Raw genomic sequence first — 23,634 nt, forward strand, 5'->3', positions numbered from 1 at the left:
ACTGGAAGACAGCAATAAGGTCTCCCCTCAGCCTCCTCTTCCTCAGACTAAACAGCCCCAGCTTCCTTAGTCTCTCCTCATAGGGCTGATTCTCCAAGCCCTTAACGAGCCTCGTTGCCCTTCTCTGGACCTGCTCCAGTACCTCCATGTCCTTCTTGTGCTGAGGTGCCCAAAACTGGACACAGTACTCGAGGTGAGGCCTCACCAATGCTGAGTACAGGGGCAGGATGGCTTCCTTAGTCCTGCTCACCACACCATTCCTGATACAAGCCAGGATGCCATTGGCCTTCTTGGCCACCTGGGCACACTGCTGGCTCATATTCAGCTGACTGTCCATCAGCACACCAAGGTCCCTTTCCGTCTGGGAGCTTTCCAGCCACACCTCCCCAAGCCTGTAGGGTTGCCTGGGGTTGTTATGACCAAAATGCAGGACCCGACACTTGGCCCTGTTGAAACTCATTCCATTAACCTTGGCCCATCGATCAAGTCTATCCAGGTCTCTCTGTAGTGCCCTTCTCCCCTCAGGCAGATCAACACTCCCTCCCAGCTTAGTGTCGTCTGCGAACTTACTGAGGGTGCACTCAATCCCCTCATCCAAATCATCAATGAAGATGTTAAACAGAAGCGGCCCAAGCACCGAGCCCTGGGGGACGCCACTTGTGACCAACCGCCAACTGGATTCCACTCCATTGACCACAACTCTCTGGGCCCGGCCATCCAACCAGTTCTTCACCCAGTGGGTGCTTGGTCTTTACCACCTTAGTTTTATGGTTTTCGGGAGCTTTGTGTGCTTTATGACTGAACATTTCAGAGCTTGTGACTAACTTTATAAAATAACAGGCTTATTTTGCTGTAGCACATGTTTAATAATAGAAAGCTGATAGAATCACAGAGGTGTAGGAAAGGAGCTCCGGGATCACTCTGTCCATCCTGTCACAGCAGTTTCCCATAGCAGCTTGCACAGGTGGGTCTGAACGTCTCCTGAGGTCGGCTGCTGGGGACGCCCATCCCGCACAGCCGGCCGTACCGGTGGCGGTTCGCTCCCGTACAGCCATTCACGTGTCCCGCACACGCAGCGCCATGCGGGCAGCGGGCGGAGCTCCGCGCCGGAAGAGCGGCCGGCCGGTTCCGCTCCAGCAAGATGGTGGCGCCCGCGGCGCTCCGCGTGGTGCGATGCGGCGGCGGCTCCCTGCACGGCGCACGGGCCGTCTTCTCCGTCGGCGCCAGGTAAGCGGGGGGTCGGGGCTCCGGACCGCCGGTGGGGTCCGGTTGACCCCGCGGGGCGTTCACGGCTTTCCTCCTCCGTTGGCAGGTTCCTGCTGTGCGCCTCCGGGGACTTCGTGAAGATGTACAGCGTGGCCACCGAGGAGCTCGTGCGGCTTCTGCGAGGCCACAGCGATCTGGTGACGGGCGTGCAGCTCGCCCCGCACAACCGTATGCAGGTGGGCCGGTATCCCCGGTAGCCGCGCGTTGGGCCGCTGTGCCGTGCGGGTGTCTGTAGGCAGGAATGGTTTGCGATGGCGGCACGGAGCTCTTCCGTGTCTCTGTTGGCGGTGATTGAGCCGCATTGAGTCTCGGTGCTTCAGTACAAAGATAGGGATTTGATATAAAACCTGACCGTGGTGTGCTGCTGTAACTAAGGTTCATTGTTTTATTGTGTGTGTTCTGTTTTTTCTCAGCTCTATTCTTGCTCCCTTGATGGCACCATTAAGCTGTGGGACTTCACAGATGGGATCCTTATTAAGGTACGTTGAGTGGTTCCTGTTGAGTGATGTTATTCTCGGTGAGCTGACAATGATGTCTACTAATATTGGCTTTTCCTCCCAGACGTTCACTGTGGGCTATCGGCTCCTGGCCCTGTATGCTCTGCCTACTGCTGAGGACTCGGTGTTTGTTATCATTCCAAAGAGTGGTCTAAGAGGTACAGTGTGATCGCTCTCATCTTTAAGATGTTATTGTCAGTTTGAGCAGCAGCATCTGACTGAGCTGTACACTGCAAGGTGTTTTATTGAGTTAGTCATAATACTCAGTGAGTGTTAGAACAGCTGCAGTTCTGTATTGTGCATATCATGTTTAGTTTTCATTTGGTGGGGTCTGCATTGTGTATCTGATTAGGAGTGCATATGGTCACTTGTAAAGCACAGAGTGCACAAAGGTGATGCTGGAGATGCCATAAGTCTTTGTGCAGTTCTTGTTGTGCCCTTAAGTACACATGGCTTTTGAGACTCCCCTCCTAATTTAGCACCATGCATGGGTATTTTTTTCTTGGTATTTTGTTTGCAATAAACATAAATGCTGTACTCCCTTTCTACAAATGTCACTTCACAGCACGTTGTGCAGCATTCCTTGTGTTCTGCTCGCAGTTGCACCAGAACCCACTATTTTGGCCTTGAAGTTCAGTACTGTTAATGGAATTAGAATATCCAAAATGGTAATTCTTTGATAGGTGTTCAGCTCAAAGCTACTGAAGAGTATTAATGTATTACAATAGAACACGAATCTCCTTTCAAGTGCATGTGTATGTAAGGGAAACTGTAGATCACAGCCTGAATCTCTGGTTAACCATTTGAGGCAAAGGGTGAGTCAGCTGTGGGAGCGCAGATGAAGGTAATTCAGTTGTGGTCCTTGAAGGGTGGAGCTTGACTCTACCTCTACTAGATCCCATTTAAGGGCTGACCACCACTAAGGTAGCAGCTCTTTATGGAGTTTCTGTTCTGAGCCTCGACTGAAAGCCTCAGCCCTGGTAAGTCTTTTCTTAGATACCCTTTGGTTATTTACTCTGTAATTACAGCTATACACTTGCATTATTCCAGTTATATGGAGTATAAACCTGTTGGTGTAAGGCTTTTGATAACAGATATTCTTTTGGCCAGATATGTTCCAGCTAGTCTCAGTTAAGCTGACAAAAGCAGCAGGCCAACATGTGGAAGCCAAGGAGTTGTCTGTGGTGTTGGAGGGTGTGGATGCGTCACCAAAGTGTACTGCATTTGGAAGACAGGTACATTCACCTTTGGGGGATTGGCTTTTGTTTTGTTTGTTTGCTTTACAAATTAAATACCACTTATGCTTTCTTAGAAATACAGCAGAACTTGTTGGTTAAATCCTTTATCTTAAACAATAACTTCATGAACCTTTCTTTGGCCCTATTCTGTTACTTGCATGCTCTGATTTCAGCACGAGTTTTTTAAGTTCCATTTGATACAAGAAATGAGTTAGTAATCTGTATGTACTGTGCTTCTTCAGGGAAAATAAAGAGTAACACAGCATGATTTATTTAACATAAGCTTCTTGTCTTCAATTTTAAGTACATTGGTAGTGAAACTTTTCTCTTTTCATTTTTAAGTACACAATCTGTGTGTTCTAACTTCTTGTTTGATGTTGTATTGTAACAGGGCGAATACGTGGCATCAGTGAAGGGTGTTAATCTCCAAGTTTATTTCTTGAAACAGAAGCAATTGAACAGGTAAGAGTGAAAGCATCAAGTTGTATGGCAAGTGTTGAGTCAAGGCTTGAAGTGCTGATTGAGCACCTGGGGGAAGGACCCGGTCAGTGTTGGGAGCACAGGTGAAGGAAGTTCAGCTGTGTAACTGGGAGGGGTGGGGTCTGGCTGCACCTCTCTTAGACCCCGTTGAAGGGCGGACTGCTGCTGGGGTAGGATCTCCTTCTGGAGTTCCCTCCGTTCTGAAGTTTATTGCAGTAAGTCTGTCTTTTCAGTAATGGTTGAGCTGTCCTCTTTTCTCTATAGCACCTTTCTTTCATGCTGGTCCTCTTGTCACTGCACTTCCTGTATCACCTTTCTGTTGTGTTGATCTTTGTGATAGTTAGACAACTATTGCTTCTATTTGATGTGTTTAAACTGCTGTGTTAACTGGGTGAGGTGTATGTGCAGCTGAACCCAGTACATTAGATGCTTCTCTTAAGGAGTCAGAGAGTATTTGCAGCGGTTGTATTGTCAGCTTAACTTTTTAGCTCGAGTATCTACTTTGTGCAGTTAATTACTTAGCCTAATGTTGGGCTGAAATGAGTGATGTTTAGTCCAAAGAATAGCAGGTGGGGGGGTGGAACAAAGAAAAAGCTCGCAGCTTGATTGAAGGCAGAGATTTAATGATATAAAGTAAGAAAAAAAGAGGTTTTGACTATGTCTGCTTTTCACTATGTATGTTGGCTTCTAGGAACTTTGAGGTCTTTAGTTTTGCTACTCAGGTTTGTTTTTGTGTGTTTATCCATCAGTTGGTCTATTTGAAGCTTTTCTTTTAAAAAAGGAAAAAGCCTGCAATGTTGTGTAGTTGAAGTTGCTTCCCTATCTTCTTGAAGGTTTTCTCTGAGTACAACAAATAAAAAAGGTGGAAACAACATCTTCACTTGTGTAGCCTGCCATCCTCAAGAGGACTGTATCGCAACTGGCCATGCTGATGGGAAGATTCGTCTCTGGTATGCGTGCTGTGATTCACCTGTGTACCCTGTAGTCTGACTTGAGCCTGACAATTAAGTGAAACCTGAGCAGATAATTCTAGTTAGTTCTTGCTGTTGTTTTTCTTAGAAACAAAATGAGCAAAGAATAGCAAACCCTTTGGCCTGTAATTCTGGCGTTGACTTGAGAGTACACATTCAGTTTAATGTCAAACAGGAAGATACTCCTGTAAAACACAGGGTTACTTTAAAGTGTATTTGAAAAGGAGCAGTTGCAGTAGGTGGTTGCGGGCAGCTGCAGTTCTACTGACAGCATGCTACTGACATTGCGGTGAACCGGTGGTGATGTACAGCATGCATTAGGTAAGCTGCTGCTGTACTATTACTTCATTTTGTACTACATGCGTTTGAGAAACTAGTCGAGAGGCTAGAGGGAAGGATGGCATTCAGTATTCCCCTTTGTTTGCCCTGTTGTCAATGTCTGTGTTGAAAAAAGCCCTTCTCTTCCTTCTCCACAGGAGAAACTTCAACCACAAAAGAGAGTACACGTTCTCTACGCTGCACTGGCATCATGATCAAGTCCTGGATCTAGCTTTTTCGCTAGAAGGTGAGTAGAAAAATCATTAAAAGCAAAAGAGTTGGGAACAGAATTCAACAGAAGTTCAAGATAATCCACTTACTGACTTAGAGTACTCTAAGTATGTACAGGAAGGATGTGAAGACACTGAGAGCAGCTGTGCTTTCTTTATACCAATTGCTTTGACTTTTCTTATGTCTAAGATCTGCCTGTAGTGGAAATGCTCAGTATGAAGCAATGATGGAGCACCTGATGGGAAGGCCAGGCCAACCCAGGGGAGCTCGGGTATATGCGTTGCATTTGAGTGACTGGAAGGGGTGAAGCCTAAATTCCACTGTTTCCCAGGCCTCATTTAAAGGCTGGCAGTGGAGGTGAGGGCATCTCCTGCTGGACATCCCTGCCTACTTGAGGCCTTTTTAAGATAAGCAGCTCTTTCTGTTCATTTCTGCCTTTGTGGCTGCTGCATTTGGGCCTGCTCTCTTTTGCTGTGGCTGGAAACTTTTCCACCCTGCTATTATCATCCCTTTTTTATGGCATTACACATTTGACAGTGTTATGTTTAACCTGTTGTAGAATATCTTCCACCCTACCTAATGCCTTCCTCCCTTTCGCCAGCAATACCTACAAGTTCTTGACGGAATCCAAAAAAATCACCTCGGGCTTGATTGAGCTTAAGCATAGTGGCAGAAATCCGGTTAGTTCTGATGTGACTGTATTCCTTAGCATACTACTGACTGCAAGATATGTCTTGCTGAAGGAGAGCAAATAATATATTCTATATTCTAATACAAGTACTCAGGCGATCCAGCTAATACTGGGATTTAATACTCCCCAAGCATTTCTTAAGTTGTACTGTAGGCAGAAGTTATTGGCATTTAACTACGTTGCTGTATGAGTTTTACATGGGAAGCATAGCTATGTATATTGCCCAGGCTAGATAGGGAGAATAATTGATCTGTATGTGACAGATAAATAAAGGCTTTTCTGGAATCTGTGTGTATGTCATTGTCACGTATGCTGACAGTCTTTTTTAAACTAAATCTGTGTCTCTTATCTGACAAGGAACCAGCTTGCTGAGTGGAGGAGTTGAATCTGTTCTAGTTCAGTGGCACAGTGGATCAGACTACAACAAGGATTTCCTTCCTCGCTTGGGATCTGCTATTGAATACGTCACCATTTCATCTGATGGCACTTTCTATTGCACCTTGCATACAGACAACAGTATGCCAGTATTTTAAGTAAAAGTTATTGCTAATGTATATGAGCTCTGTTTTGTTACTTTGAGCTGAATTAACTATGTGCTGCATATAGACAGATGCTTAAAGCAGTCTTTTGTTTTTTAGTTAGTTGTGCAGGTTTGTCTGAGGACTGCTAGTAGCTTGGCTGACCCTCTTGATTTTGGGGTCTGACAGGTTGTGAGAAGTTGTGTATGTACTCATGTGTGTATATATATATCTATACACAAAGTTACAAATACTTAATCATACATATATATATATATATATAAGTTCCCTTCTCTGCTGTAGTTGTGGTTTATTTATGAAAGGTTTTTTCAAGACTTCGTATGCTTTTCCTTTCAGGAATTAGTATAATCAACAGCAACCTGAGATTTTCCAAAACTATTCAAGGGTTAATTAAAGGTATGTGTGGTTAAGTTTATCTTTTGCTTATGGCGTACAATGTCACTTCCAGTCATTGGTCATATGTTGTCTTCTTGTTGTTCCCAGCCAGGGATGTCAAGACTGGCCTAGTGGTTGATCCTAGAACAAAAGCTTTGGTCCTGAATGGAGAGCCTGGCCACTTGCAGTTCTACAGTCTCCAAAGTGATAAACAGCTCTTCAGTGTAAGTTGGACAGGCCTGTGCTGACCTTTCATTTCTTGGTTCAACTTACATATCAGAGTGTCTTTGAATACTGTATGTGGTGAACAAGGACAAGCCATCAGCTGTGCTGTGGGATTAGATTCCAGACTGAGATACTTTTTTTCTGCTGTGTTAGGATCTTAAATACTTGTAAGTGTAGGTAAACCTCGTTTGGATGAATTCATTGACCTGCTCATGTCCTGTTCCTTGTTAAAAGATACATATAAACAATCTGTCATTAACAACCCCTTGCATTATCCTCCCAATGTTACTGTGGTGCTTACATACCATAGAATTGCTTTTCCCAGTTTGTTGCTTTATATGCCACAGCCCTCTCAGTTCTAATCGGTGCTTTCAGGGCATCCTTCTGCTTTGCTTTGTGAATGATATCTATAGGTCTGCACTTGAACTTTGGAACTTCTCTTTGTTTTTCAGTTGGATATTGTTCAGCAAGAATATATCCAGCAAGTGGGTTTAAACCAATTTGACTTGGTAAGCGTTGCATTCAGTGCCCAAGGCAAGTGGTTAGCAACAGTAGAAGAGAGAGAAGAAACTGACCTGGATTTACAGTTGAAGTTGTGGCTCTTTGATGAGAAAACACAAAGGTAATGATACCTAGAGCTGGTTCTCTAGCTGTTTAAGTTTGTACCTTAAGTATAATGCAGATACCTATAAAAGCTTTGTCTTGAAAAGACAAGGTGTTCCAAATTAACTGGTAACATTGTGGAGAAGAACAGAGGAAGGGGTTACTGTGGCCCTCAAACAAAATGAATGGCAACTGTGAATGCTTGCTCTGATTTTGATTTGCTTATATTAATTGTGCTGGTTGTTTGGGAGAATTAATTCTATTTATTTGCTGTTAAATTATTGGTCTGGATGGGAAGGATCTTCAGGTTATTTGGTTTTGCAGTGCCTCTCTGATGTGTTATTAATTGGTCCCTTCAGGTTACTTAAACATACACTTAAATGTGTATAAATATACATATAGATTATTAATTTTTTGTTGATGGTGTTTTTTAATTAGTAGGCCCCTGGTTCATACTTTTCCCCAACTTGTTAGACTAAAAAAAAAAAAAAATGTATTAAATACAAGTTTTCTTAAAAGAGAAAATGAAGTTAAATAATGCTGACTTGCATTGCAGTCAAAGTGTGACTGATAACCTAAAAGTGGAAGAGGTTGCCCTGATTTCAGGCTGAATGTTTGAGAGTGGCGTTCATATAAGTAAGGAGATAGGCTGCTGAGTTTCTATTTGTAGAGGTGCAGAACTAATCAGAGAAATTGGGTCAGTAAATGCAGTGACACTTTAACTATCTAATTAGAGCTTTCTTTGACTGTTTCTCTGTAGCTTTAAACTGAATACTAGAGTAAGTATGCCTCATGATGATCACATAACAGCTATGTGCTTCCTTGACATGGAGGAATTGGAAGATGACTCTCTGGTGCTGGTGACAACTGGGAGAGATTGTGTGTTCAAGGTCTGGGTGATAGTAGAAGACACTGATCCAGAGGGTAATTATGGTCGGAGTGTTAAATGCTCTCTTTGTTACCTTGTAAAGCTGACCCCAAGTTAATCCTTTCAAAACTTGGTCATCTATTCCTATCCCTGTGTTTATCTTTGCTATTGCATGCAGTATTGTGTTCTCTGGAGTGTCCTCTGCCACAGGCTTCTACTGTAATTATGTGATATGAGAATTTGCTGTGTAAGGAACCTCCATTTAAAGACCTGACAGAGGTCTTGCTGCACAAGAACGTGGCAGCCTCTATTCATTACTTAAAGGGGTGTTTTTAGGATGATTTCTCCACTCTAGGAAGCTGTATTTTTTTTGTTCTGTAGGTATAGCGTTCTAAAATTCTTCCAATAGAAGCACAATCCAGGATGGAACTATGTTCTGTAACATGCATGAAAGTACAAATAAATATTGAGTTTGCTTGTGCTTGTCCTGGGAAGGAGAGGGTTGTGTAGGTCCGAGCATTTGACATGTTGCAGCTTTTTTAGCAGCAATTAATAAGCACTCTAGTTAGTATGTAGCTCGTTCTTTCTATTCGTGCTAAGTCACTTGCTGTGCCGCTAGAGGGCGCTGAGCCGTTAAAGAAGTGATGTGGTTTTGGCCTTCTAAGTCCTGTGGTCACCAACTCACAGCTTTTACTTATAAATCAAGGATGTATTCATATGAGCTGAGCTTTCCTCCCTTTCCTTATCTTATTGGTAAGTTTTAAGGGCAGGCTATACAAATTTATTTATACTGGAAGTTTTGACTGTGTGGTTTTAAGTGTGTCCCTTTGTTTTGCTATAGTAATTATCAACTGTAGGAAAAATATCTCAGCAGAACAGGCTGGCAGGTTAAACAAGGCAAGAAAGCGAGCGATGGGTTGCTTTGTTATCCTGATGCTTCATGTAAATGACCCACAGGTTTTCTTGGAATTAAATGCTGCTTGTGCTCTAACTTAGTAATGCTCATGTTCTTGCTGCAGTTAGGGAAGAATAAGGTGTTGAAGAATAGTAGATAAAAAAAGAAGTACTCAGGTATCTTTTTTTAATCTAATGTCTGCCTGTTAGTTGGCAAAATGAATACTTAAGCTGTACCATATCAGTCATGGGATTCACTGATAGGATGCAAGATGAAGAGCAAATGGAAAACCTGTTAGGTGCTTATTGTAGGTTCTCTGTATTTAACTAAATTTGATGCCTTCCAGAAGAAAATTGGGCTGCTCTTGAGCCAGTTTTGCTGCATCACAATTTGAGTTCTTCTATTTCTATGTATGGACCTGAATTTAATTGATTTTATTATTCACTACAGCGCAGCAAAGTTTGAGTTGGAGCTGTGACTTCGTAGGCAGCTATCACGGCTACCAGGCCACCAACTGCTGCTTCTCAGAAGATGGCTCTTTGCTTGCTGTTAGCTTTGAAGAAACTGTCACTGTATGGGATTCCAGCACTTGGGATCTGAAGTGTACGTTTTGCCATCCACCTGGAAAAATAAGGTATGACTTTTCATCTGCCTTATTCTTTCTTCTTTGAACTTGTCAGAACAGGTGGAGTCGTGTTGTAGGATTTCAAGGTAGAGTATGTTCACTCAAGCTTTGAGTTAATAGTCGTAAGTTCATAAACAAAAAAGCGTAATATCTACTTCCCCATTAGTCTGAAGTTGAATCAAGGTACTGATAGTGTAAATTTAGCAAGATAGTACTTCATTATTTTTATTGAGATACTCTTGAATTCAAGTAGGAGTTGTATCAGTGAACCTTAAAGCCATTTCGATGTGACTGTGTTACAAGGTGTTTATCTTGACTGTTGATAGCCTTTGCTGGGGAGTCTGTGTGCTTGACAGACCATCCCAGCACACCCTACTGAGTGCTGCAACAAGAGGAGGTATATAGAAAGCTTAGAGACCATGTTGTTTTATAAATATAATGAGGATTGGCATAGGTCTGGCTTAAGGAGAAAAGGTAGAGGTGTGAAGAATAGGACTCAGTATAAGATTCTTGGGCTGCAATTATTACAATGCACTTATTATGATTGTTTGTGGTCCTTGTCAACTATCTAGTTAAGTACTTGTCATAGGAAAATAGACTAGTAGGATACCTTGTTGCTTCATGTAGTAAAGCTTTTTGCCAGATCTCTGTACCTAAACAGATTCTGAATGAGCGGGATGTTACAACTAAATGGCAGCTTTGTTTCAATTCTTCTTTAGCTACTTCTCCAAGTGGTTGCTGGATTCATGTGGATGGTTCTAAATATGTAGAAAGCATCTAAAATGAGCAGCAAAATACAGCATTTTTGCAGTGTTATAAGGACTCTGAAATATGGAATTGCTGAAAGACGATGATTTCTTGCTTCCATGTTTTGGAAAGTTAGTTTTGTTGATACTGGTTCTCTGGGATAGAAAAGTATGTTCCTAAAATAGGTCTGCAGGAAAATAACAAGAGCATGTTAGCTCTCAGTTGTCTGATGGAAACGCTTCTGTTGTAGCTTGGTGCAATGGCAAGCTTTTCCTTTGAGAGGTTTTTCCTTTTGAACCGTTAGCTATATGCTATGTTGAAATAAGGTACGTTATTTACTTAAGTGACTGGGAAGTGTGTAAGTTCAAATGGCTGTGCTTAAATAGAGAGGATTTCTTTGCCTCTTAGAAAGCATTCTCATATACCATTAGAAATCTGTTTCTATTCTCAAACAAGAATAAGAAATAGAGGTGGCTGGAAGCAAATGGTGCGTCTTAAGTCAGTTTTATTCTAATAGCCTGCTCTGACTGGATTTATTACGACTTCCCTTCTGCTAGTGCTCAGCACAGTGCTAGACATTCTAGAGGCAGTTTTCCCAACCCCGGTGTTAGCTCTCAGTACTAATTAAAGCTATATCACTTACTTTATGAACTTTAAGTTGCTGTTTTAACTCAAATATTGTATGAACAATTGCAAATTGTCTCTACTCCTTACAGACTTGTGCGTACTTGATATTTCCCTGATATGTGTGTGCAAGTCCCTTGCTGCCAGAGGTGAAAACAAAATGCAGCTTTCACCTGATTAAATATCAGAACTAAATCTTTAATGAGTATGTTAGTGTTTAGTGATTTGTGAATCAGAACTACGTTGGGAAACAAAAACCAAAGTTCAAGGTCATTAACTTTGTTTTGCTGTTTTCTTCTGTAGGTATATCTGCTTTGGGAGACTAACGTGTTCCAAATACCTTATTGGTGCCACTGACCACGGCTTTCTCTGTTGCTGGAACCTGCTCAGCTGTGCATGTAAGATCAGCTTAAATGCATGCTAGAGTGGAAGTGATAACGTTTAACCTTGCAATATACGATGATACCTTAAAATTATTGGAGTCTGATTCTCGTTTGACCCGCTGCAAAATGTCCTGTGGGTTTGTCTTTTGTACCTGAGTGTAGGTAGTGTCTTGCCCAGTATGCATGTGTATAGTGTTATAGATGATTGTTAACACAATAACAGCTAGCATTTCCTTCATCTTTATACAGAGTTCATAATTTTGGTGTCCTTTTTTATTTACCTGTGCATAACTGCAGCTTAATGCTGTTTGTGGAGATTAAACTGTGTGGGTCTTTTCCATTTGACATTTTAATTGGCAAAGCACCTGAGTAAAATTCTTTTCACATTTGGTTATTGCTGTGTTTGCTTTGCAGTGGAGTGGAGCGCTCACCTCAATGTCATAGTTCTGCAACCTGATCCCCTTTCTGAACATATTGCTGCTTTCTCCTGGGTCTTTAAAGAGTCCAGCTGTGAGTACAAAGGCTTTTTTGATGAGCAGTAGACAGTGGAACTTAAAACTGGGATAGTGTAATTTTTATATTAAGTTTTCTTAGAATTGAGCTCCATAAAAGCCATTAGTCAGACCTGAGTCGGTGGCCAACCCAGGGAAAACTGAGCTATGTTGTGCAGTGGCAATTAAATACAGTTAAATGCCAGTTTTTGAATGTATTCCCTTTCTTTAATTCCAATAGTATGTTTCCAGAACAGAATATGGTGTTAGATAAACTGCTTCAGCCCTCGCCTCTAAGTGCAAAATCGTGGTTGAATTTAGAGCTAGGTTTAAGAGTAGTGATCCAAGTCAAGATCAATATTTCCAGAACTAGTTTACTTTGAAGTGTATTGTCAGAATTGGCACGCTGTGAAAAGGACCTTAAATTATGTGTTCAGCGTATCTAAATAGAACTCCTGTTTCAAGGCAGTCCTGTCCAGCTCTGTGGCTGTGATGCATGCATGCTGCTTTGACAGCTATCTAGAAAGCTAAGAATTTCATGATTTAAAAGCAAGATGTTCTTGTATTTGCAGTGTTTGTATTTAAGCCAAATGAGCCACGTCCGGTCTGTATCCAGAGGAATTTGTGTAAGGAAAGGATCCAGTGTGCTGCCTTTGTTCCAAGAGACGAACCTGAAACAATTAGTTCAGAGAAATACCTTTGGCTAAGAAGTTCCCAGCTCTTTTTCCTTACAGATAAGCAAGTAAGAAGCAGTCACTGGTGGGGCAGGTGGTTCTTGGGGGGGTGAAAATATACTACATGTGCAGTGGTACTCAACTGGTGGTGAGTCTATGAGTTTACTTTTTGGTAACATGGCAACACTGCCTGTGCTATTTGTAGTGCAAAGGTTAAGTCATGGACATAAGCAGTGATGGAGCTAGGGGAGCTCAGGTGCGTGCAGTGTGTCTGAGGGACTGGAAGGGGAGGAGCCAGGATCCATCCCTTTCCAGATTTAGTTTAAGGCTTGCTTGTGGAATAAGGGCATCTCTTGCTGGAGATACCTGCCTCCCTGAGGCCTTCCAAGGTTAGCAGCTCTTTTATTTCTACTATCTGTGGCTGCTGCATTTGGGCTTGTTCTCATTTGATGTAGTTTGAGATGTTGCCACCCTGCTGCTATTATGCAATTATAGTATTACACTGTTAAGCTTAAGTGTGTTGGAGCTGTAGTATTGATAGTTATGCAAATGCTTCACATGATAATCAGTTCTATCTGTTTTGTTAGGGTGGTTGCTGTTTGTTTGCTTTTGATTCTGCCCAGAAAGGCTATCCAGAACCTTCAGATCTTTTTATGCTTCCATTGGGTTCTTCCTAAAAATAAAGAGATCTATGGTTCTTCTGCTTGACTAACAAAAGCCTTAGCGCCAAACTTATGTAGATAAGGTACTGAAATATAAAGAGCAGTTTCATGTATTTTAATTCTGCTATGTCTTTCTTTATTTTAGGAGCTACTGACAGTTAGCACAAAGTCTCTAGACGAAAGACTTACGCCATCAAGCAAGCAGGTAACATTTGAGTTCTCTTAGGGGTGAGAGGAGCGGGTCCATGTTTTCCTGGTGTTTAATTGTTGGATCCAAATCGCCTTTTGTTACGAGAAGACTCATCACATGGTGGCATGAAGCCTCAGGCAGTTATCTGAAGGAGCACTACTCTTTTAGTTAATGTCAGAACTATTGTTTGAAAAACCTTTATAAAATGAAGTATTAGTAAGCTATGCCCTTACTTTGTCTTTTCCCTGATCCAAAACGAGCTCTTTGTTTCAGTTTCTTAATTGATTGGAATCTAGAATATGGCATATTTGTATTTGTTAGTGAAAATGGAGCTACTGTCAGTCCCTTTTGATTTATCAGTGGGAAAAGCTTTTAAATGGATTCAGTTATGTATTTACATAGAGAGGTAGCATGGGAAATGGTCTTATAAAGGCATTTTGAAGAAATGCTGTATGCCTTCTGAGAGGAATAAATCAGTGGTACTTGACTGACTGGTTAGCTAGGCAAAGTAGATGGAAATACAAGCTAATGTCATTCTTAGGTAAAACTTATTTGGTGTGTGGTTATAAGCCATGGGTTTGTTTGTGAGATAAGCTGATCTAGAAAAATGCCAGATGGGAAGTTGCTGTGTTCTACCTTAACATCTGCAATTGGCTTACTCACCAGATAGTGCAGTATAAAGGATCTTTTAGTTGGAAATGACATATCAAAAACCTATTTCAGTTTTCCTGGCACATGTGCTGACTTCTGGTTTTGGAAGTTAAGTGGTGTATTAGTGAACTTATGTCTGGTGGTCATTCTCCAAGAGCTGAAGTCCAGGTTCTATAGAGTTCTACTATGTTTGTGAGGTATGTGTTGGAAAAGATGCTTGAGAAAGAATGAGTATGAAGGACCATCATATGGCTCAGCAGAGTTAAACCTCAGCGTTGAACTTTGCCAGTTGGTTTGATTCAAAATTCTACTTGAATTATGTAAGCTGAAAATGAGATGGAACTTCAATTTGTGTTACTAAGTTCCAGTTAAATCTTTGTTCTCTTTCAAGTACAAATTGTTGTCTTTTTTTTTAATTCAAGCTGGCAGTGGAAGAAAGTATTCCTCTGACCCCATTTAGCCTGTTGTTGGGAAAGCACAGGCGTCAACAATCAAAAGGGGATATAAACCTTGGAAAAATCATTTGCCATCAACACAATCAAGAATCCCCTGCTGTCAAAGAGGTAGGAGTCATTACACTGAGAGTATAAGAGAAATAATGGCAAGCGGAAGCTTTCATGAAGCCTCTTCTGTCTCTTCAGCTCCTGCACACTCCAGCACACGTTTTGCCATCTGCTTCCTTCCTGTGTCCCATATTTATTAACTCATTGCTGATCTCCAAGGAGAACAAAAGGTAAGAGAAATTCTAAGAAGTCTTCTGTGTTAAGCTACTTGAGGTGAAATAAATCTTTGTTTGAAGCGTTAGACTGATCTTCCAGCATCCTTAGCTATTTTGTTAATGTAGGCAAGTAGAGTACTTAGTAGAGGCAACTTATTAATGGCCAATAAAAAAACCTCACAATTGAGAGAGATATATGAGACAAGCTGCTGAATGTGTTGGCTTTTTCAATTGCTGACCTTTGTTTTCCTGTCTTTGGCATCATGTACTTCTAAGCACAGTTTGTTTTTTGAATTTCCAATGTTCTTTGTGAATTTAATTTGATTTCTGGATATTGTTTGTAGAAGTCTAGGATGGCTTGAGTTGGAAGGGACATTAAAAATCATGTAGTACCAACTGTGCTGCCAGGGGCAGGGCTGCCACTCACTAGGTCAAGCTACTCGTGGCCCCATCCTGCCTGGGCCTGTACACTCCCAGGGATGGGGCGATCAATGTCTTTCCTGGGCAGTCTGTGCCAGTGTCTCACCACCCTCTGAGTCAAGAATTACCACTTGACTTCTAATCTGTTTCCCCTTTTTTAGTTAAAAGCCACTACTCGCTTATCCCACTGTCATTAGATTGTGGATGAACTTACTCTCCCTCCTGTTTATTAACTCCCCTCAAGTACTGGAAGACCACAATGAGGTATCCTCTAAGCCTTCTCTTCTCCAGGCTGAACAGGCCCAGCACCTTCAACTTTTTTCCATAAGAGAGATTCTCCGTTCTGGTTGTCTTGATGGCTTTCTCTGTATTTGTTCTGGCAGGTATAGAGCTTTCTCATGCTGGGGCCCCCAGACTCAGATGTAGTACTCCAGGTGGAGTCTCCCAAGAGTTGAGTAGAGGGAGACATTGACCTCCCTCACTGCTGACGCTCCCTCACATATCTCTTGATGCAACCCAGGGTACAGTTGGTCTTCCAGGCTGCAAGGGCACAATCAGCTCATAGTTGATGTTCCTGTCATTGATGCCTTGAAGTTCTCCTCTACAATGCTGCTCTTTGTGCTTTCCCTGCCCAGCGTTTAGTCATGTCTGGGGTTGGTCCAAGTCACGTACAGCACCATACACCTGGCCTGCATGAACAGCCTGAGGTTTGCGTGGTCCCAGCTTTCCAGTCTGTTGAGATCCCTCTAAATGGCTTCCCTTCAGGATGTCAGCCTCACTCACCTTAGTGTGGACTGCAGATTAGCTAAGAGTATTCTTTCCCGCTGTCCATGTTGGACGTTAAATAATTAGTAGTCCTAATTTTAAGGTCAGTGCTGAAGAGTTAGTTTAGATTTATAGTTGAATTCCTAATTAATCTCACAAAATAAGATTGTGAAAACAGGCAAGCTTGTCATACAGAGCTTTGATCCCAGTTTAGTGGTGTCTTGTGATAAGGACTTAAAATGTGTGGATGCCTGCTCCTTTGAGACTAAGATGTGGTCCTAGAAAATGGCTGCAAACACCAAGGCTATTAATGGTGATGTAAGGCTACTTTTTTTATCTTGCCACTTGAAGTGAAGCCAACTAGGTAGTTCTGTTTTTTTCTTGTACCATGTATTCTTTTCAAGTGTTTCATGATTTCTTTACTGAGATAAAGACGCAAGTATGTCTTTGGTATCAGCTGCCATCATAAATTTGCGAAGGCCAATGAAAGGATGGTTTGCATAGGCACAAGTTAGCGTGAAGAAATGCTGGTTTGCTGTGTATTACATGTGAATTGTATTCTGCTATCACAGCAGTGTCATCAGTTCTGCTGTGTTGTGTTAGCTGGTATTGCTAGTTAACTTAGCAGGTTACTCAAGTAAAAGTCCTGCAACATCAACAGAAGTGGTAAAAATCACATGGAAAGATGATGCAGGAATTTGTCTGCGGTTTCAGTACTGAGGAATTTAGGAGGTCAGCGGCCTGTGTAAATATTTGCTGCTCTACTGCTTGTACTTTGACACTGGTGGTTAGTATGGCTGTGCATTTTAAGTTGCATGTGAGTATTGGGACTGGAGGGTTGGGCAACTATATATAGCTGTGCAGAAGCTTATCCTTATTTGTTTGTCTTCTCATTGAAGTGTGATTTTAATGTTTTTTCTGTTTGTGCCTTCAGTTGAGATTTTAAGTATGGTAGACGAGTCTTTATGAAAACAAATGACATTCAGGAGTGCTCTTCTATCATGTAGAGCTTCATTAATGATATCTGAACTAAATCTTAAGCAGCAGGCGTTTGATCACACAGTGTAAAATTACTGCATTGCCAATGGTGAGTTTTCTGTCTAGTTCTCATAGTATGCCAAGTCAGAAGGGAGATGCTGCTTCAAAAACCACTCTGTTAAGAAAAAATGAAAATTTCCTAGTAAAATGCTGGGTGCTGTAGTAATTGTTAAGTCCAAATAAGCTCTTTCAGGTTCTAAGAGCGGACTGGCTTTCTTTCTTTTTGTCTCATCTGCAGGTTTATTCTATGTGTTAAATGCTACAGGGGTGTGAAAGTTTAACTTGATATGTAATGCAAATGAGCATGTGCTGATGGTATGCTTGTTGTATTATCTGCAAGGGAAAGTAAAATGCATGCTTGGTAATATTCCTGAGTGCGGAAAGTGGCTATTTGAAAAATGGCTTGTAATTGAGACATCAGAAGAAGCACAGTGCTTCCTCAGAAGTCTGAGACGTAAAAACAAAAAATCCAGTGTTTGCTTGAAGTTATTTTTGTTATTATTTACTTGGTAGTATCATAACTATCCAACAACTTCACTGGTTATTTACAATTGTATCCTTATTTAGTGCTGAAGGAGCTCCTGAGGAAGTTGAAATGGAAAGTGAGGAAGCAGAGGATGATTCAGATGATGAAGACGCTGTTACTGAAATGCAACGCGAAGATGCGATGCCTATGGAATCGTTAGGAGAGACCACACATAAACTGTCTAAATCTGAGGAAAAAGAACTACGAAAAATAAGAAAAATGGACTTCAGTTGGATATCAGTTTTATAAACACATACTTTTTTTAGTAGTTTAAGTTGCAGCTTTGTGGATTAAATAATCTTACAAAAATCTTTCAAGTCCTTTGGCTGTGGTTTTTAGCAACTTTTACTTACCTGAGAAAACAGAACTGAGGGGAGGTATTTAACTTTGGAAAAATGGCTCTGATCATAGCTTCATTACCAATTGTATCTGAGCTTAGAAAATACTTAACCTGTATGTTTTCCCCTTGCAAATATATTTCAAAGGCTTCTAGCAAAACTGATTTTACTAAATGACACGTGATGAGTTAGCTAATCTCCCCAGCTGAGACCAGGCCACTGAAGGCCCAAAGAGGAGCAAAAAACAACTTGAGCTTATGGCCCACTTAAGTCAAGATATGGTAGGGCAATCTGGGGTAGTTCTTCAAAGTGTTGTTAATGGGTGAGTCACAAGTCTCCTGCTTAGAGGTTCCTCTACTTCTGAGATGGAGGGCAGGTGATTCAGTACCTCTGAGTCTAGTAAGTATTTCCTTCACGTTTTGTGGTCTTAATGTGTGTACAGGTGTTTTTACAGTACTTGTGTGCTTTGAGCTGTAATGAAAATTATATTCCAGTCATTAAGAAAACTTGGGCAGTAAGAGTGATGCTCTCCCTATTTAGCTGTATGCAGTACTGCATTGAAAAATCAAGTGGCCAGCACTTAGTCTTCTTTTCTAACACCAAAAATAGAAACACAGAAATGAATGGTAATAGTTTTTGAAAAAGCTATCACTTGTTTATGTGTGAGGACAGTATAATTCATAATAGAGCATTAAGGATAGGACAGTATGCTGGTTTTGCTGTAAGGATTATCTTCTGTACTTTAATGTGAATGTAGTTGCTTGGTCCACACTATTTACTAGGAGCAATCATTCAAATCTGAATCAAGCAGATGATAGATGAAGATAGATTAACATAAGATGACCTAGGATTTGACAGAGCAGTGTTCTACTTAGTATCCTGGAACTACGTTGGCAGAATTGAGTACTCTGTTCTGAGTTCTATTAAGAAAACAAATTCCTAAAGCAACTTCTATTATGTCTGTGAGTACTGTCATGACACAGAAGGTTGCTGGGAAGAAGCAGTTGTTCGTTGGGTTTTTCTGTGCAACACTACCAGAAGTGAATATGGGTTTTGTGGACTACATTCATAATTGAGGCAGGTAATGATAAGTAGGGTTTTCATTGTTTTGTATGGTTATGTTGGAGGAGACCCTTAAAAGTTATCTAGTCTTACTCCTCTGCAACAAACAAGGACACCTGCACTAGATTGCACCCCATTCATTCTGACCTGACTGTCTCTGAGGATGTGACTTCCACCACCGCTCTGAGCATCCTCTTCCAGTGCCTCTCCACCCTTACTGTAAAACAAACAGACAAAAGAATCCTTATTTAAATTCAGTTTAAGTCTGTTCTCTTATGTTTTGAAGCTATTTCCCCTTGTCCTGTCTTAACACACCCTTCTTTCTTGTAGCCCTGCTTCAGATGCTGGAAGGCCCCTCTCAGTTCTCCCTGGAGCTTTCTCTTCTCTGGGCTGAACAGCCACGGATCTCTCAACCTGTTTTTGTTTAGAAGTTGTCCCATCCCTTGGATGATTTCTGTGGCCCTCTTTGGGACGTGCTCATAACTGGTTTGCATGTCTCCCATACCAAGAACTTCACATGTGGATGCAGTGCTCCAGGTGAGGTCCCACCATCATGGAGTATAAGGAGAGGATCATCTTCCTGGATCCTCTGGCTCAGGATATGGTGGGACTTGAAGGCGCTTTGCTGTCTTATGTCCAGATTACCATCCACTAGTACCCTCAAGTCCTTTTTGGGTTGGGCTGTGCTCCATCCTTATATCCCCCAGGTTGTACTGGTATTTACAGTTATCACAACCTAGAATGAAGACCCTGCTCTTGGGTTTGTTGAACCTGATGAGGTTTGCCTGGGCCTTCTGCTCAAGCCTGCATAGGTCACTCTGGAAAAAAAAAACAAAAACAAAAACAAAAAACAGCTGCACTAGGGCACTCCCTCATATACCCATCTTGCAGGATTACTTCAAGGTAGGCAGGCTCCTTGCAGGGATGCTGGGGCCTCGCCAGCAAGCTAGTTACTGCGCTGCCTGCTTAGCAGTAAGGACAGGTCCATGTCCTGCCAGCTGTGCTATACAACCAGGACTGTTTCCTGAGCCTTGGTATATCCTGTTTGCTGATTTTGATGTCCTAAGCTCATTCGTGGGGCAGATGAGGACAGTGGTATTAGCCAGACTATATGCTCTTTCTGGGTATTCTTAACAGGAAAGCAGTTAATGAAAATAAGAAGCCATGCATGCGTGCAGAAAATGTAGTTACCCCTAGCAAATAAAGCATACATAAACGGATATGGACACTGATTGTTTAAGGGTAGATGGAGACAGCTACATTGTTTTCAGTTCACGTGTGATTACCACAATCTTTGAAGACAGATCTTCCAATAGATTTGGGTAGTGGCTGAATCAAAGTCAAAATTAGTGGAAAATTCATTAGTTCAGAAAAGTGGAGGAATGGCTGCATTTTTTCAGTTAAGCCAATTTAGCCAGGTTGCTATCAACAGACGAATGTGGGAAATAGTAACATTGTGCTTAAAGGCTTAGCTTTGCATGTAGTGCTGTTGAGAATGTTTTCTGTGTAACATTCATCAAGTGTCCAACAGCAGGTTTTATCTTAGTTACATTTTCTTCTGCTCAGACTAATATGATAAAATGGTAATTTAAGGTTCAAGTTCGGCAATAAATTGGCTAGAGTTGCCTTCCTTCCTAGGCAGCGAAGGACCATCCTCATACAGAAGTTGTAGGCTGTAACTCTTCAGACCTTGTATTACTAATGACTGCGAGGGACAGCAGACCGAGTACTTCTACCCTGGATTTTTTACACTGGGATTGCTGTTACTGTGAATTTTAATATTAAGGCAAGTTTTTTTACGCATTGAAGCTTTTTTTCAGCCCTTGGTACAGCAGTGACATAGTACAATATAAGATTTGTAGCCGGTTTTTAGTTAAGCTTCTCTGAAGGTTTACTGATGCTTTTTTTCTAACTTCATAGGGAGGGAAGGGCACCATGACACCGCTGCTATGTATGTCATAGTAAGGCCTTTATTCTGTTGTGTATTTTTCCCTTTTAGTACCAGCTGTTGTGTAACATTCAGGTGCACCAGCTCAAAAAGAAAGCTCTCAACTCCCCAGATACAATGCAGTTTTCACTGCCATACCCTTTATTTACTGGTCCTTGGAACCAAAGGCTTTTTTTTATTTATATTTTTAATTAAATGTTTCATCAGAACAAATAGGGAAAGTGTGTGTTCAGAGTCTAACACGCAAAGGGCAGGATCTTGGTAAGCTCACAGGTTATTAAAAATAAGAAGTGTGGAAATAAGAAAGATAAGGAAAATTTTTCCTTTTCAAAGCATGTGCTATACTGGAAAAGGCTGGGAAGTCTTTTTCTTGAATAACAAGAGATAGCAGATCTGGGGGAAAAGGAGTGGAAGTTGATTGGAGACTTCTACCACATTATTTCATAAAGTTCATAATGATGCATTGCAGCCCAGTGCTATGCTGTGCTGACCAACAGGTTAGTGAGACTTGGAAGGAAAACAGTTGTCTGTGTGTTGGGTTTTTTCTTGCAGTGGGCGTTTCCTTGTGCAAGTGAAGTGTCTAATGGGTAATTAATCGGGTATGATCAGGAGGCAATTGAGATGGCATTTGGGTATATACTGAGGAAGCGTATCAGGAGTCTTCATTAAGGGAATATCTGTCTATCACAAGTCATGTTTCTATCCTTTTTCCTGACCAATTTGGTTTTCCTCTGAATGCTTCATGTTTTGGAATCTCATCATGTCCTTACTGTGTTCTTTTGTGTGGAAGTATGTTTCTCATTTCTGTTCCGAGTTAAACCACATTTAATGGTGATATTCTACCAACTTAAATTGAAAATGCTTATTGAAAGGAATGGCAATTACGCAAGTGAAGAATGCAGAGGAACAGCTGGAACTTGCACGCCTGGTCTGCTCATAGTTTTGCAGCTTGGGAATGCATTATTTTTAAAGCAGTTTTCAGTTGTCTGGTTTTTTTTGTTATGGTTTAGTAACTATGTTATTATTTTTTTTATCAGAAAGATTTGACATAAAAGAACATGGAGACTGAATTTAATCTCGTGACTCCAATTACACCAGGAACTCAACAAGTGACTAAATAGCTCTGTTATGTAGAGGTCAGTGCTCAGTAACTCTGGAGTAGCTCTGGCATCTTTCCCAGTCAGTGATTCTCAAGGAAGTAGGCACATCTTTGCTTGGGCTGAGGCTCAGATCAGAGAGCAGGGGCAGAAGCCTAGGGCAGGAATTGCTGGTCTCCAACATTCTGCACTCAGTCAAGTGGTCAGCTGAATGCTGTGACCCGCAGCTTCAGTAGCTATAAATAGCAAATGAAAAGATTGATGAGGCTGCACCAGTGGGGTTCGAGTGTGGCACTGCCTTCTGGCAGCCCTGCTCAGATATTGCTCTTAAGAGAGGTGATGCTAATCGGTTTGGTAGTTGCCTCCCAACAAGCCTAGTTGCATGGAGGCTGAAAAGTGTTGTTCTTAGAAATGGTATCCCTTTGATGAAGGGACATGACATAACATGGCTACTATTTCCCTTCCAGGACTTTATATATGCTATTCAAGAACAGGGCAAAACTACAAACTACAGTTTGTGCGAAGGTTTTTAAACAGCATCCATATCTGTGTGTTTCTGTTCAACAGTTGCTGGACAGTTTGACACTGGGGATCCCCTTGGATATGCTGGTTAGTGGTATTGGGCAGATGGAGATGGATTCCGTACAGGCAAGAGGTAACTGTCAGGAGGAGACTCAGAAGAGAGGAAGAGGAAAATAACAGCCTGAAATATAATTCATAGAGGCAGGAAACTGCTGCAGATTGCCCCTACAGCAGAAAATTGAGGTGAATACTTGTTTCTGACAGGTATTTGTCTAATTGTGTAGACCTCATTCAAAAGCCATTCTACTCTTTATACTTCATCTTTTCCATGTTTTTTCTCGTGTAAGTGGTGTGTTTTCCCCTTCAGAATATTTCCTTCCCCATTTTTGTTGTAAGCTTCTTTGTTAATTATCTTTAAAACATGGAAGCAATCAGTATGCTGCTAAGTTTCCTTTAAACAACAGCAACAAAGTTAAGAAACAGCTCCTCAGCCTTTCAGATTCACTTGGCGTTAGGCCCTGAGAAGCACAACAGTGCTCCTCTGGAACTTCTTAACAGTAACACCAGCTGTGTCCCCTAGGCTGCTCAGTGCAAAATCCTGACTCTTCACAAATAGTTGAGAAAGCCCAGTTTGACTTTACACCTTGGGGGCACAAAAAACACACAGCAAGTACTAAGTTCTTAAATGTTGCTTTAAGTTCCAACTACTTGTTGCTTTTAGGTTCCAACTGCATGTACTCCAGCTACTTATGTTAAGAAAAAGTTACTTACACTGACTGAAGCCCTTTAGGTAAATAACAAGATGTGGGTGTAAGGAAGTTAGCACAGCTCTGGGAATGTGCTGCTCAGCAGTTTCTTGAGGTCACAGGTTTCTCAGATGTTTTGAATGGCTGCCACAGAAAGCAGCTTTCCCACCTTTCAGCTAGCATCTTCCGCTCGTTTCTGCTCCTGCATCA

The 23,634-nt window shown here is 41.6% G+C and overlaps 1 protein-coding gene across 2 annotated transcripts; it reads left to right on the forward strand.

Moving 5' to 3' along the window:
• The first annotated feature begins 1,076 nt into the window (after positions 1 to 1,076).
• WDR75 (WD repeat domain 75) lies at positions 1,077 to 19,381 on the forward strand. 2 transcript variants are annotated; one of them, XM_072341750.1, is made up of 21 exons: positions 1,077 to 1,227; positions 1,313 to 1,442; positions 1,680 to 1,745; positions 1,828 to 1,921; positions 2,874 to 2,998; positions 3,393 to 3,463; positions 4,315 to 4,431; positions 4,929 to 5,017; positions 6,050 to 6,208; positions 6,568 to 6,627; positions 6,715 to 6,830; positions 7,284 to 7,453; positions 8,195 to 8,358; positions 9,648 to 9,831; positions 11,497 to 11,591; positions 11,991 to 12,086; positions 12,640 to 12,809; positions 13,549 to 13,608; positions 14,667 to 14,807; positions 14,886 to 14,977; positions 17,753 to 19,381. In XM_072341750.1, exons 1-21 carry the CDS (start codon positions 1,142 to 1,144, stop codon positions 17,958 to 17,960), a joined length of 2,493 nt encoding a protein of 830 aa, XP_072197851.1. In that variant the 5' UTR covers positions 1,077 to 1,141; the 3' UTR covers positions 17,961 to 19,381. The 2 variants fall into 2 exon arrangements, with proteins under 2 accessions (XP_072197851.1, XP_072197852.1); XM_072341751.1 differs by lacking the exons at positions 1,077 to 1,227; positions 1,313 to 1,442; positions 1,680 to 1,745; positions 1,828 to 1,921 and adding an exon at positions 2,665 to 2,743 and having other exon boundaries at positions 17,753 to 18,027.
• Positions 19,382 to 23,634: the final 4,253 nt, after the last annotated feature.

The sequence above is a fragment of the Excalfactoria chinensis genome, chromosome 7 (genome assembly GCF_039878825.1).
Source record: "Excalfactoria chinensis isolate bCotChi1 chromosome 7, bCotChi1.hap2, whole genome shotgun sequence".
Lineage (NCBI taxonomy): Eukaryota > Metazoa > Chordata > Aves > Galliformes > Phasianidae > Excalfactoria > Excalfactoria chinensis.